At 42.5% G+C, this 13,603-nt stretch overlaps 1 protein-coding gene across 2 annotated transcripts; it reads left to right on the forward strand.

Moving 5' to 3' along the window:
* Nucleotides 1-4,703: 4,703 nt before the first annotated feature.
* On the forward strand, nt 4,704-13,083 carry csrp3 (cysteine and glycine-rich protein 3 (cardiac LIM protein)). Of its 2 annotated transcripts, none has more exons than XM_061737883.1 (6): nt 4,704-4,857; nt 6,879-6,990; nt 8,417-8,588; nt 10,151-10,280; nt 12,157-12,250; nt 12,750-13,083. In XM_061737883.1, exons 1-6 carry the CDS (start codon nt 4,774-4,776, stop codon nt 12,821-12,823), a joined length of 666 nt encoding a protein of 221 aa, XP_061593867.1. In that variant the 5' UTR covers nt 4,704-4,773; the 3' UTR covers nt 12,824-13,083. The 2 variants fall into 2 exon arrangements, with proteins under 2 accessions (XP_061593867.1, XP_061593858.1); XM_061737874.1 differs by having other exon boundaries at nt 4,706-4,857; nt 10,148-10,280.
* Nucleotides 13,084-13,603: the final 520 nt, after the last annotated feature.

Consider the following 13,603-nt stretch of genomic DNA (forward strand, 5'->3'; position numbering starts at 1 on the left):
TTAACTTAAAACTTTTCATTTTGATGAAGCTTATAATTAGGGATAACTTTATTGATGACATGTATAGACTCGTTTTTAAGTACAGTATATCCGTTGTTTTCTCTTTTCTGTCGTCTCAGACCTGGAACCAGTCGAGGCAGATGTTTATCCTCCCTGACTCTGGTTCTGCTGGAGGGATTCTGGACCTGTTAATCAGGTTTTTTTCTCCCTAAACTGTCGTCTCATGCTGGCTCAGGATTACACCGAACTAAAGACTTGAGGCAATCTACTGAGTTCTCATCTGGTTTTTATGAACTGACATTACATGAAATCTGAATTTTAGATTAAGTTGGAATGAATTGAATCATAAATTGGAATGAATAGGGTTGTATGATTTACAATTCAGTTGATTTAATTGAAATGTGATTTTAAAATTAATTGGATTTACTTTAAGTCCTTTATATGTAAAGTGCCTTTTTTTTTGAATTGTGTGAATTGGTGCTACATCAGTAAAGTGAAATTAATTGACTGAAAACTAAATCAACAGTGTTGTGATTTGGGAAATAAAATCAATGAGTAAATACATCAACTTTTAGGATGATAACTAAACTCTTGAAAAGTTACTTGACAATTTAATCAACAACAATCAAACGCTTGAAATGTGGTTGCAACTTTCAGTACTTCCAGCTGGATATATTTAAATGGCGTTTTAACATCGTTTTACCTGGGATATGACCACAAATATAATCATTAAAGGGTTTACATACAATCTAATCCAAAACCATGACCAGTAGCAGCACTGAGCAGGTTATGAATCCAGTGTAAGTTACTATGGTGATCATTACAAGAGAGACACTTCTGTATCACTGCAACTCCTGGCTTGAGACTCAACACACCTCATTAAAATACATACAACACTGGAAAACTGCAAAGTGAGCTTGCGAAGGACACGTGAAGCATTAACTAAGGAAGTTAATGATTAATGCAACGCTGGGAACAGGCATTTAAAACCTGGTGGGACTAAACGGAGAGGTCCAGGTGTCAGAACTGAGGTCAAGCTGGAAGTAGAAAAAAGCTCCACTTCATAGGTGGATTCACAGTCATGGCAACTCCATGAATGCTGAGTTTTTATGTTTCTCATAAATTAATCCATGTAAAAAAAAAACAAAAAAAACCCCCACAAATAATACATATATTTATGATAGTGGTCAGGATGTTTTGAGTGATGGATGCATTTCATTTACGTCACTTTCGCCACTTAGCGCAGTAGGTTAAACAGCATTATCATTCTTATTTTAAGGTAGGTTTATTTATACAGCACAATTCATTAACAAGGTGATTCAAAGTGGTTGCTTAAATAAACTGGGTGTTTCAGCTGATCTGAGGTTTTCTGGGAGTTTGTTCCAGACATGTGGAGCATAGAAGCTGAATGCAGCTTCTCCACGTCTGGTTCTGACTCTGGGAACTGATAAAAGACCAGATCCAGATGACCTGAGGAGTCTGAAGGTTCATACTGGGTCAGGAGGTCTCTGATGTATTCTGGTCCTAGACCATCCAGATCTTTATAGACCAGCATCAGAACTTTAAAGTCTATCCTCTAATGGACAGGCAGCCGGTGTAAAGGCCTCAGAGCTGGACTGATGTGGTCCACTTTGTTTGTCTTAGTGAGGACTGGATCAAGAGAGTTCTGGATGAGCTGCAGTTGTCTAATGGCCCTTTTCCACTAGTACCTACTCAGCGCGCCTCTACTCGCCACGCCCCCGTCTTGTGCTTCTCCACTACGGGCCGAGGCGGGTAGAGGCTGGCCAAGTAGATACTTTTTCTGTACCTATTATGGCGAGGTTCTGAGCGTGCTGAGTCGGCCCTGGATCTGACATCATCACCCTCCATGTCACCGATTGGTCGGGGGGCGGGGCCGTCAGACGTTTGAATCAGGAAGCGGGGAGTCAGTGCGAGAGCAGCCCACGGCTTCCTCATTTTATTCGATAGGTAATGGCAGCGCAAAAGTCTGTTTGGTGATCCAACTCTGAGGTGCAGATGTTCATAAACCTGGTGGCTGAGGAGAGAATTAAAAAGGGATGTAGACGGATAAGGAACGACCAGATCCACCAGGATCTCGGTCACTTCTCAGCCGCTCGCGGCTCCCAGCTGAAGGCTGATTTATGGTTCCGCGTTACACCAACGCAGAGCCTACGCCGTAGGCTACGCTGTCGATTTAACGTGGAACCATAATTCAGGCTTTATTTCTCATCAGCGCCGACGAACAAATTAAAAAAAAACGTCGCCGCTTGAAGCTTCTTTCACTCTCATTTTTTAACTTGATATCGAACACAAGCCACAGACCCAGCAGCACATATATATCATCTCCTCCATGTTCTACATCTTTAGTGTTGTTGTCTTCTCTGTTTAGATCACACAATTGAATACGTCACAGCAGCTTCGCTCCAACCTCTTATACTCCTACTACTTCTCATCTGGGTGTCGAAAAACAAACGAGGACAAAGGAGGCGTGACGAGCCGCCCCGAGTTGGGGCGCGCTTTGTAGGTACTAGTCGAAAAGGGCCATAACTGACTTTTAAGGTGGACTGTAAAGATGCTGTTACAATAATCAAGCTACTAAATGCATGGACTTGTTTTTCCAGGTCATGCTGAGACATCAGATCTTTTAACCTTGATATATTCTTAAGGTTGTTATAAAGGGGGTTTTGGGGGGCTGGGGAAGTTCCTGGTCCCTGGTCACGTTAAGATGATTGGAGGCTAATAAGGACTCCTGTTCTTGCCTCTGATGTCTCTCTCGTGGGGGCAGATGAAGTTCCTCCTCAAGGTTTCTGGACTTTGTTTGTTCCTCTCTATGAGATAACTCCTCGTTTATCTCAGCCTTGGCACAGAGCACGGATGGGTGACGTAGGAAGTAAAATATGTTGCAGTTTCACCCCTGACTTGTTCAAATTAAATCCATTTGCTACGGAACCAGGCCGCCAGCAACCCCCACGGGGACCAGAAGAGGGAAAGAAAGAAGTCCCTCGCCAGCAAGCCCCACCCCCTCCCAGCAGGTAACAGAGGGAAGCTCCGGGTGGAGCCCCATGACCACAGGAGGAGGCAGCAAGGAAACCTACGGTGACGGACCAGGACCCTTCCGGGCACCAGTCACCCGGAAAGGCCGATCCCAGGGCCAAGAGGTCCACGCTCTCCGGTCCACACCCCCCTCCTCGGCCCCGATGAAAGCTGAACCCCAGAGCCAAAGGCGTGTCCAGGTGCAAGGGCAGCGGGGGGAAACAGAGACGGGCATGGAGTGCGAGAACCCCCCAACAAGGAGCCACCCAGATAAGCCCAACAGCAAAGAGTGCCAAACCCAGGCTAGACAACAGACACCCAGTCATACAGACACTAACATACACTCACTGACAAAGACGTGGACAATCATTCTCTCACCACTCCCATATCCTAGGAGGCCACAGCCCTGCAGACCTCCCCCCAGGCAGCACAGCAAGCCCATACCCAGCTCTGGCCATCAGTCCCTTCCCTGGTCCCACCACCCCAGGCCGAATGCGGGAAACATGGGTGGAGGAAGACGTCACTCCTGCCCCTGGTGATGAGTGTGTGGGTGTGACTAATGCGCTTAAAACAGGGAGGGGAGGTCAGGCTATCATGTGGCTGTGCCAGTAGCCCCACTTGACAGACCCCCCCTATGTGCAAGTGTCCTTGTTAGGTGTATATCTGTTGAATGTAAAGATGTCTAAGATGTAATTAAAGAATCAGAGTCCCACGATCAGCATCTCAGGCCCAGTCCTCAGCTTCCCCTGTGGCCTTTTACCTTTTAACAAGTTTTCAGTCTCTGCCTTGCTGCTTTGGGATGGATGGTCGTCAGATTGACATACAAAGTCCTTCCATAGTGGAGCAAATGTTTTTCTGCAGTTTCAGGTTTGTTGTTAACCCATTCACGCTCGCCTGGCCCTGTTTCCATCCACATACAGGGTAGAAGAGCTCCTCTGGCTCAACGGGGTGAAGTGATAACATGGCTTGTTGTGTTGTTAATGATACCAGCAGACTGCCTTGATCGACTCTGGGTCGGCCCGGAAGAGATTTGGGTAGAAGGTGGCTCAGCTGGATGGAGGGATGGATGGGCGGACTCAAATCCTGACATAATGATGACAAAACTGGTTTCAGACTCACTAGAACACTGCAGGTTTTAACAGGTTTTGTCCACTTCTATGGGTGGGATGCAAGAGTGGGACGTTAAGGGAATCAATTATAAAATGAAGCAGGACATGAGGTAAAGTGAAGGAGGTGGACCAAATTAATGATAGCCTACAAAGTAATAATAATAATGATGATTCAGACTTGAATATAGAACAAAGAAAATCCAAAGAACAAGATAAACGCTGAAAGAAAGAAATAAGGAACATAGCAAACCCCATTAAACCATTATAGTTGTTTCACTTCTTTCTCTTTCTAACCACAAACAAATCCACCATTAAGACTGTCTATCGATGGGCGTACCAGATGATACACCGCTGCAGTCTCTCCTCAGCACCAAACCTCAAAACAGTTTCACATCTTTTAATAGATCAGAAAACTTGCTTTTCACATCCACCGAAGTAGTTTCTGTGACGTTTAACGAACATGAAAAGGCCGTAATCCAGTGTTCGTCGGCCGAGTCCGGGCAGACGTCTGAGTGGCTGATGCTCAGGCCTCTGTCAGCCCGTGATAACGGGTCGGACGGCCCGGCCGGGCTCTGTCACAAGTTATTTTAGGAGTGTAGCTTCACTGAGGCGTCACCGGTGGAGTGTGGTGATGGTCAGATGGGCAGTATTTAACCCACACAGGAGAGTTGACCTACGACACTTCAGGAGCCAAGCAAACGGGACTGGTCTCGAGGTAAGGACACGCCTTTTCTCTTCTTTTCACCAAAGTATTACAGCTCAGTGGAAATGAGGCCGCTGGCTTATCTGGCTCTTTATTGGCACCAGACCTCTTTTTATCTGGCGTTATTTCGCTTGATTTTATGGCTTTTTGGTTTTACATAAACCTAAACGTCAGGAATCCCTTCCGTGTGAGTTGTCTCCACAATAGTCCAACGTCACCAGCGTGGTAGCTGGTGAATCTTCTCTGCTGGGTGTTGGTAAAGCCTTTGTGCCTGGAAGGCCACATTCCTGTCCCGTGAGGTGTTGGGAAGCTTCTGGCATGAAACGGCAACGGCACCGAGAGGTGGTGCGTCTTCTTCCTACGAGAAAGCTGGCACTTGCAGGATGTTGGAGCAACGTCCAACGAGTCGGAAATGAGAAAAAGATGAGGGGAAGAATTTGTGGTTGCCAAATAAAAATATATGTATCTCTGAAACTGAGCAGATTAGAGATAGAGATGTTTATTTGATACTGAAGAGACACAATTTGATAAATGACGTTATACCTCTTAGCTTGGGTGAAAGAAGAAGAAATTATATATTAAATATATTAAAACTGAGTTCGTGAATGGAAAAAAAAAACTAAACATACCTGAAAAAATGCAGTTGTGGTAAAAGGAGAGAGTGGCTGCATTTCTGAAACTTGAGTTCAAAGTCAGTCAAAAAGCATTTTCAACAACAAAACACATCTGATGAAGTTCTGTCGAATATACACTTATTAACTTATTAACCGCTTAAAGTTCATACAACCCAAGTTATGTCTGAACTGCCATGTTGTGCTTTGATTTTAAAGACTTTATGGTGATTATTAGCGTCTGTTAAAACAACGTAGCTACAGAGGAAGGACTCGTTTCTGACCGGGAGGAGTACTAAGTCTCAGGTTGGATATTTGATGGGCACTTGTTCAGGCTCAAAGTCAAAATAAATTAATTAATGAATAAAGGCCCAATATGCTGTCATTTTGATCTCTATTCATATTGATCACGATAGAGTTTCTATGGGTCCTGCAGCCTGAATCTTCTATTTCTGTGTGGGTTCCTGAGCACCCTGTTCAGCTTCACTCTCTCTCTGCTGTTATTGATCACCTCCTTAAACCAATCAGGAAGATACCTCCAGTCACACAGTGACAGAGACGACTGAAGGATGTTTACTCTAGTTTACCGGGGCAGGACTGACTCCAGGCGGGGAGAGGTGCTTCGGCTGGGTGGATCCGTGTGTGAAGTTTGGTCACTACATTGATTTAGAGTGAATCCATCGTATATCCAACCTGAAAGTAACTTCTCTGTGGTGCTGCTTCTCAAAAACTCACATTCAGAAAGATTGGACAGCGAAACACATGTACTAACGCTACTTTACACGGCACGTTGTGTCCTTATTAACTGCTTCTAAGTGGTTCTGATCCACCTCTGAACTTTCCTGATCTATTATTAGAGCTAGTTCAAGTGTACACTTGTAGATTTAGTCCCGTGGGGCTTACGCAGGCAGACATTCATGTAAATGAAAAAATACAATTCCTCTCTTTAGGATATTTTGTTTATTCCAACGTTATTCTTATTTTTTAACGCTTGGGTAGTGTAATAACACCTAAATTATATCCTGGGAAATCTTCTAACTTCAATTGTTGGACTAATTTTGCTTACAGTTCCTGTCCATAAAATGTTAAAAATCTGCTGGGATTTTAACCTTCAACGAGTGACTTTTGTTCACGTTTTTACATCGATTCTTAAAACAAAGCGAGGATCACTTTCTGGTCTAAACTTGGCCCCTCAGGGCGGATCACAGTAGATGTGAAGAGCAGACTGGTTCTTTATCACGCTGCTGTAGACTGAAGTCATCCAGGTCACGGTGCCTCAAAAAGGCTTAAACAAGGCAACGTTTCAGCTTCCATCGCCTTCAAACTCTGGATAGATGAAACATCATCCAGAACAAAAGTAAAAGGGAAGCCCAGTTGACTTGTTTCGGGCCTCTGAGAGTGTTTCTGTATCGTTTCTCTAAGATGCCCAACTGGGGAGGAGGCGCCAAGTGCGGCGCCTGCGAGAAGACGGTGTACCACGCCGAGGAGATCCAGTGCAACGGGAGGAGCTTCCACAAGACCTGCTTCATCTGCAGTGAGGAGACGGCTGCTTTTTTACATAACTGAGGCTGGATCAGAACCCGGCCACCACCACCCCACATGAATGGCTCACAGTGGTTCTGCTCAGCTCCACGGGGGCTGGGCGGGCGTGGGCCCAAAACCTGGTGCAGCCACATAAACAAACTCAGGCAGGCAGTTCACATGGGCCCAGTACGGTACCAATATGGTACCAGTTCAGTACCAGTACAGTACCAGTATGGTACCAGTATGGTACCAGCAGAGAATGCCCAGAGGCTCCACCTTTCAGCCCGTTTAAGTTTGAGTCCCAAACACAAATGTAGGCTGGGCAGCTTTGATACAGCCATTTACAGCCCTGCACGCACCCGGGGTCAGTCCAACTTTTGTGGCTTTCCTTCCAGTCACCTGTTTTGTTCTTCTATTTCTCTTTTAATTTTTCTTCGTTTCTGTCTTTTTATCCTTTTGTCTTGTTGTTTTTTTGGTCAACGATGATTGAGGAGTAGAAGGGTTGAGGGGAAAAGAAATCAGAAATCAGTCAAGTCATCATTTAAACCAATCATAGAACTAAGATCAAGAGAATGTTTCATTTTTTTCTTCTAGTTTTAAAATATTTTTATCCAATTTTTTTTCCCATTTTATCGCCCAGTGCTTAACTAAGTCAGAATCGATAATATTTTATAAAATAAAACATTATAATAAAAATAATCAAATAGTTTATAAAATCATAGAAAAAACAGAGTCATTTAATTAGATTTTTGCTGAATTTGTCTCCTAAAGTTGCAATTTTATTCTCCTAAAGACACGCGTCTGACTTGGTTTATATTGTTTTTCCCTCCATGACAAACCTGAACCTCTTTTGTTTCTCTGTCTCACGTCCTTCCTTCCTCTCGTTTATCTGCCTCATTTATTCCCACCCTGACACCAGATTCTTATTTTATTCTTCTTAAGCTTCACACTCCTCCCACACCAGTCACCACTAACTTCACCACTGAAGACTGACACCCCCAGAGAGCTGCTTCTTATTTAAGACATCTCCTACCATATTCCAGACGTAGCAGTATAATCTGCAGACTCCGAGGCGGTGGAGCATGGATGGAGGTTTGCATGTCCTCTGCAGAAACCCCAACACTCTCCGGCCTGTTGGAGGAGGGAACATGAAGTGATGCATGGCTCCAGGGGGAGCCGTAAAAGGCCTCTGTGATAAGCTCATCCACCTGCTAAGTGTTCATCTTTCGTGAACATTCGCCTCACATTCCGCTCTCCTCCTACAAATAGCAACACAAGACATCTGACAGCGAGTGCCGCCGCTGCTGACTGATGAAAGGCAGCTCGGCTGAGCTTTATTTAACCACCATTATTCCATCATGACATTCCTCAGTTCAGGCGGGCTGAAATCATTTCCTCCAACCCTCAGATCATATATTCATGTCCCTTTCACGCAGTGGAATGCAGAAAAGGTCTGGACAGCACCACGGTTGCAGCTCATGACTCCGAGATCTACTGCAAATCCTGCTATGGAAAGAAGTACGGACCGAAAGGATATGGATACGGACAAGGAGCCGGAGCTCTGAGCTCTGAACCTGCTGGAGAGGATGGAGATCAGCCGGCTGAGGCGTACGTATCCTAGAAACAGTAATGATGAGTAAAAAGAGTAACAATCATTAACAATGGGCTGTCATTAAATGCTCATTGTACCCAAGAGATATACGGTCTTTCACGTCTAAATAATGATCACCGGGTCTCAAATGAGGTAAATCCAACCACAGATAAACCACATCACATGACACATTACACTGTTGTGAGTTAAATCAGCCTCTCCCATCAGTTTGGAGGAACTTTGGTACATTTACCTTCACTTTAGCTTGAGTTTCTTGAGGTTACAGCTATTTATTTCTTCCACAGAGCTCTCATCGGGTCCATTTGCAGCATTTCAGTCAGGTTTCTGGACCAAATTTAGGATTTTTAATGCCCCTCAGGAGCAGTTTGCTTCAGTCAGGACAAATACACACTCAATCATTCAAAAATAAATGTGTATTTAAAACATCAAAAACACCATCCACTCATCTTCTGCTCCAGCTTCATCCCAGACTCACTCTCATGGTAGGTGTAGTCACCAGTGAGCCTAACGCTCATGTCTGTGGACCGTGAGAGGAAGCTGGAGTTCTGGGAGAAGATCCAGCAAACACACGTGGAATATGAAACCCAAGGACAGCGAAATAATCGCATTTAATCCCAGATATGATCATATGAGTTTAGTAAATAAATAATACTGCAATCTGACCTACATGCATTCAGAAACTCAACAGTACTCGTCTCACTTGAGGAGTTTATTTCTCCTCCCTGAAGGCAGGAGCAGACGTCTCCTGAGACGTCCTCTCTCCTCGCTGCAGCTCTGATCTCATGCATCTATCAAAGGACTCTGTCCTAGAGGCCTTGTGGTTTGTTCAGATGCAACGTTGCAAACCTAATGTTTAAGAGTCGTTATCCGGACAACCCAAACACACGTCACACGTCACTGTTCTGCTGGAAATTTAACAGCGAACAACTGCGGTTTATCTGAGCACTACAAGTTCTGACCTTGAGGAGAAGTTGCTGCTGATGTCCTGTCTCCTTTGCATTGTGTTAGCGTACATTAGAACCAGAACACCCCAGACAAGGCAAGGCCCAGCCTAAACTATGAAGAGGTGCTCACGCTTGCTGATGATCAGTTAATCAAGTGTATTTGAGTGGCAGCGAGCATCAAGGTTGTATCTAGTTTTTTCACACACCTTTGTCTTGTTTTGCAGTGTAATGTGTTGAGTGTTTGCTGTGCATCTGAAGCTGTATTTACCCACATTTTAAACCTGTTCACTGATAAAACTATGGGATAATAAGTGATGACGTGTGAACTTTTTAGTGATATGCTGCCCCCATGTGGCCAGATGTGGTAGTGCTACATGGAGTGGCTTCAAGACCTCAGGACTATTTATTTTTACTATTTATTTTTAATCTCTTGATTATTAAAACCTTAGAACTGAGGATTCATTTCCACGTGACTGTAAGTTCAAGAAAGTAAGATATTGAGCCACAAATGTTTATTTTTAACAGTCAGAAGGCACATACACACATTAAACTTCTGCCACAAGCTTTTGTTCACTTTTCTCTTCACTTGTCACTATTTTTTCTTTCTCCAGTAGTGCAAAACGGCGACCATCCGCTGCAAACCCCACTGCCGAAAAGCTTGCCCAGAAGTTCGGGAGCTCAGACCGCTGCCCGCGCTGCTCCAAGGCCGTCTACGCTGCAGAGAAGGTGATGGGGGCAGGAAAGGTGAGGACCCCCCTCCCAAAACACAGCTGCAGTTTCTGCTTAAGCTTTTATTTGATCATTGTCTGTCTCTTACAAATTGCTTACATGCATTTGAGAATATATACAGGTCAAACTGTTAAAACTTTGCGGCTGGCCCCAACTAACACCACTCTGAACTTTAACCCCCTTATTTCTATAAAATAAAATAAAAAAAATAGCATTGAGTTCAAGGGGTAGGAGTTCATACGTTTTTTACTTCTTCCTACTCCTTTTTCAAGGATGACACATTTGCTATTATATTTATTAATTCTCGTCTACTTTTTTTACTATAGTACATTTATTATTTAGTGATTATTATTGTTTATTTTTATGTTATTGATTTATGTTCTGTTGTTTTATAAATGTTTTTTGTGCTTATGTCCGAAATAAAATATATCAATCGATAAACTCCTCAAAGTCCACGTATTAGGGCAGCCCAACATGAAATTAAATGTGAATCAGCCACACAGAATTGTAAAGAAACTCTAAAGAAATGCAAAGTTCTCACATCCTAGCAGGAATGTTTCCACCTTGGGACTGCACAAAAAAAGCATATTTCTGAATAATTCACATTCCTGAAATACCGACCTATTAAAGAAATCATCACTATTATTGAGCTGTTAAACGTGATTTGTGTTCTTTAATTAGTTCCTGCCCGATAACTTGTCAATTTCCCTCTGGATCAATAAAACATCAGTTATTGAAATTAGTTATTTGTGTATCTGCAAGAAGATGGAACTGAGATTTTTATATGCGCTGGATTGAAAAGTATAAAACAGTCTTGAAAATGATAGTAGAATAATGTTTTCATGTAGAATAACTGCAATAAAAACCCTTAAGTAAAGTGGAAATTGTAGTCATACAATACAATAATACTGATCAAAACGGGTTATAAAAAGTCCTAAAGCTTATACAGTATGTACACAAACATATATAGCCCACATGAAAGAAGTTGCAGACTTGCAAACACTACAAATCCTTTTTAAGGTGAAATACAACCTGTGAATGTCCAACTGTTGTTCCTTGTTAGGGAAGGTTGCCACTATTCCCTCCATCGCCACTAGGGGGCGCCAAGAGAACCCGTTTCAGTGATTGTTTTTGGGGTGAAACTGTGGAATAGTTTAAATGTGATCAAAAAATGTCCACACATAAAACAATAACTAAAAAAAAAAGGGGTACAAAGATGTGATTTACCAGATGATTAATAAGTGTGATTAACACATGTAAGCGTCTTTTTCTAATACTGAAATTGTATATATGATTTGCAAAGAAGCACTATATTTGTTTTATTTTACTAGTGTCAGGGCTGATATTAGGGACGCATTTTAATATAGTAGTTAATAACTGAAGTGGATCAAAAACAAACTTGAATTAGAACAATACTGACTCTCTGGGAGAAGGGGGGTGATTTAATGAGTGTGTATTTCCTCACACTTCTTGGCTTAAGGTTAAACTGAACGTGTGTGTGTGTGTGTGTGATTTGATAAGCTTCTGAATGACCTTCAGTCATGGAGTTCAACCCTTTAAAACCTGATGTGAAATAATCAAAAGACAAAAAATCCTTTTATTTGTTTGTTATGAAGTGAAAGTAAAAACACCCTAAATTTAGTCTTTTTTTGTAATTTCTTTGCATCCTAGTGAATACAGTACATGAAGTAATTTTGATTTATTTCTATTGTATAAAACTTGTTTTTGATTATGGGTAGTGTTACCAGAAATTCATGCATCAAATTTGATACATCCGGCATTATCGGATTAAAACCTCACAAAAGGAGAAAAACTGATCTTTAAACTAAACTATTTACAGCAAATAACTTCAATAATACTTTTTTTCCTGTATATATTTGCATTTGTTTAGTCCTGGCATAAAACCTGTTTCCGCTGTGCCCTGTGTGGTAAAAGTCTGGAGTCGACCACAGTGACAGACAAAGATGGAGAAGTGTACTGTAAAGGTACACACACACACACACACACACACACACACACACACACACACACACACACACACACACACACACACACACACACACACACACACACACACACACACACACACACACACACACACACACACACACACACACACACACACACACACACACACACACACACACACACACACTCCAGCGAAAGAGCTGCATTTTCAACATATCTTTACAGCTGTTTGCACCAGACGACCCTCGTCTGCATCTTTCAAACCCACATCAGAGGGACAGTAAATCCCACATGTGAAGCTGGGTGGAGGAAAAGATGAGGAGGCAGATAAATCCCGTCTGATCTGGGTCTCTGGTGCAGCAGAACCCTGTAAATCTGAACTCTTGGCTGGCTTTGTTTCAGCTTCAGATGTAGAAGTCTCCTCAGACACCCAAATATGCTCTCAAATATGTAAAAAAGTTAATTTTTTCATTATACGTCTTCTTTAAGCATTTTTTTTTTTAATTTTCTCTTCAGTTTGCTATGCCAAAAACTTTGGTCCTAAAGGTTTCGGACTTGGGAACGCCGCCATGTTGGAGGAGCGAGAGTGAACCCGCCGGGGTCGTCTTAACCTCAAACTTCTGCCTCAGTGGAGCCTCGGCCTTCGTCTCTACACTGGATGATGTTTGTAACGCGGTCAATGGAATCAAGGACAAATAAATCAAGTCAATAATAAATGTCTGTTTTCAATGACGTTAAAAAAAGAAATCACATCCTGAAATGAAGATAAATGTCTTTGGCTTCACCCTATGTTTGATGTCAAACAGAAATAAATCAACTGTGGACCACAACTGCAGATGTTCTTCCTGAACCTGCTTGAATATTCTTGTCGTCATTCAACAAAACAATTAGAAAAATCTGAACCCTTAACAGACATTGTTCATGCAAAGCCACACATGGAGATTTATCCAATTAGTTAGGGTGTTGGGTGGGTAGTTAGGTGGGTAGCGAGGTTGGTTAGGTAGTTAGTTGGGTGGGTAGTTAGGTAGGTGAGTGTTTATAGAGATGTCCAACACAACTTCCCAAGCACCAATTTTATACAAAACTTCAGTCGTCTTGCTTGCAGGTATTTATTCATGAATCTTTTTGTCAAATAATGACATCAAAGAAATGTTCTTTGATGTTTAGGAAAGCTGGTGGCTTCATATTCATGAGGGTATTAAAATATGCAACACTTCTGTGCAGCAATGATCTAACGTTAGCAGCAAGAAAGTCAGCAGTTTTCTTGTTTTTCTTTTAAGTTAGTGCAAATGCTTAAATATCTGAATAAAGACCGAATGTAACATAAAACAACGGCCTTCATGATTTTATAATTCTTTGCTTGGTTGTGC

The sequence above is a fragment of the Cololabis saira genome, chromosome 2 (genome assembly GCF_033807715.1).
Source record: "Cololabis saira isolate AMF1-May2022 chromosome 2, fColSai1.1, whole genome shotgun sequence".
NCBI lineage: Eukaryota > Metazoa > Chordata > Actinopteri > Beloniformes > Belonidae > Cololabis > Cololabis saira.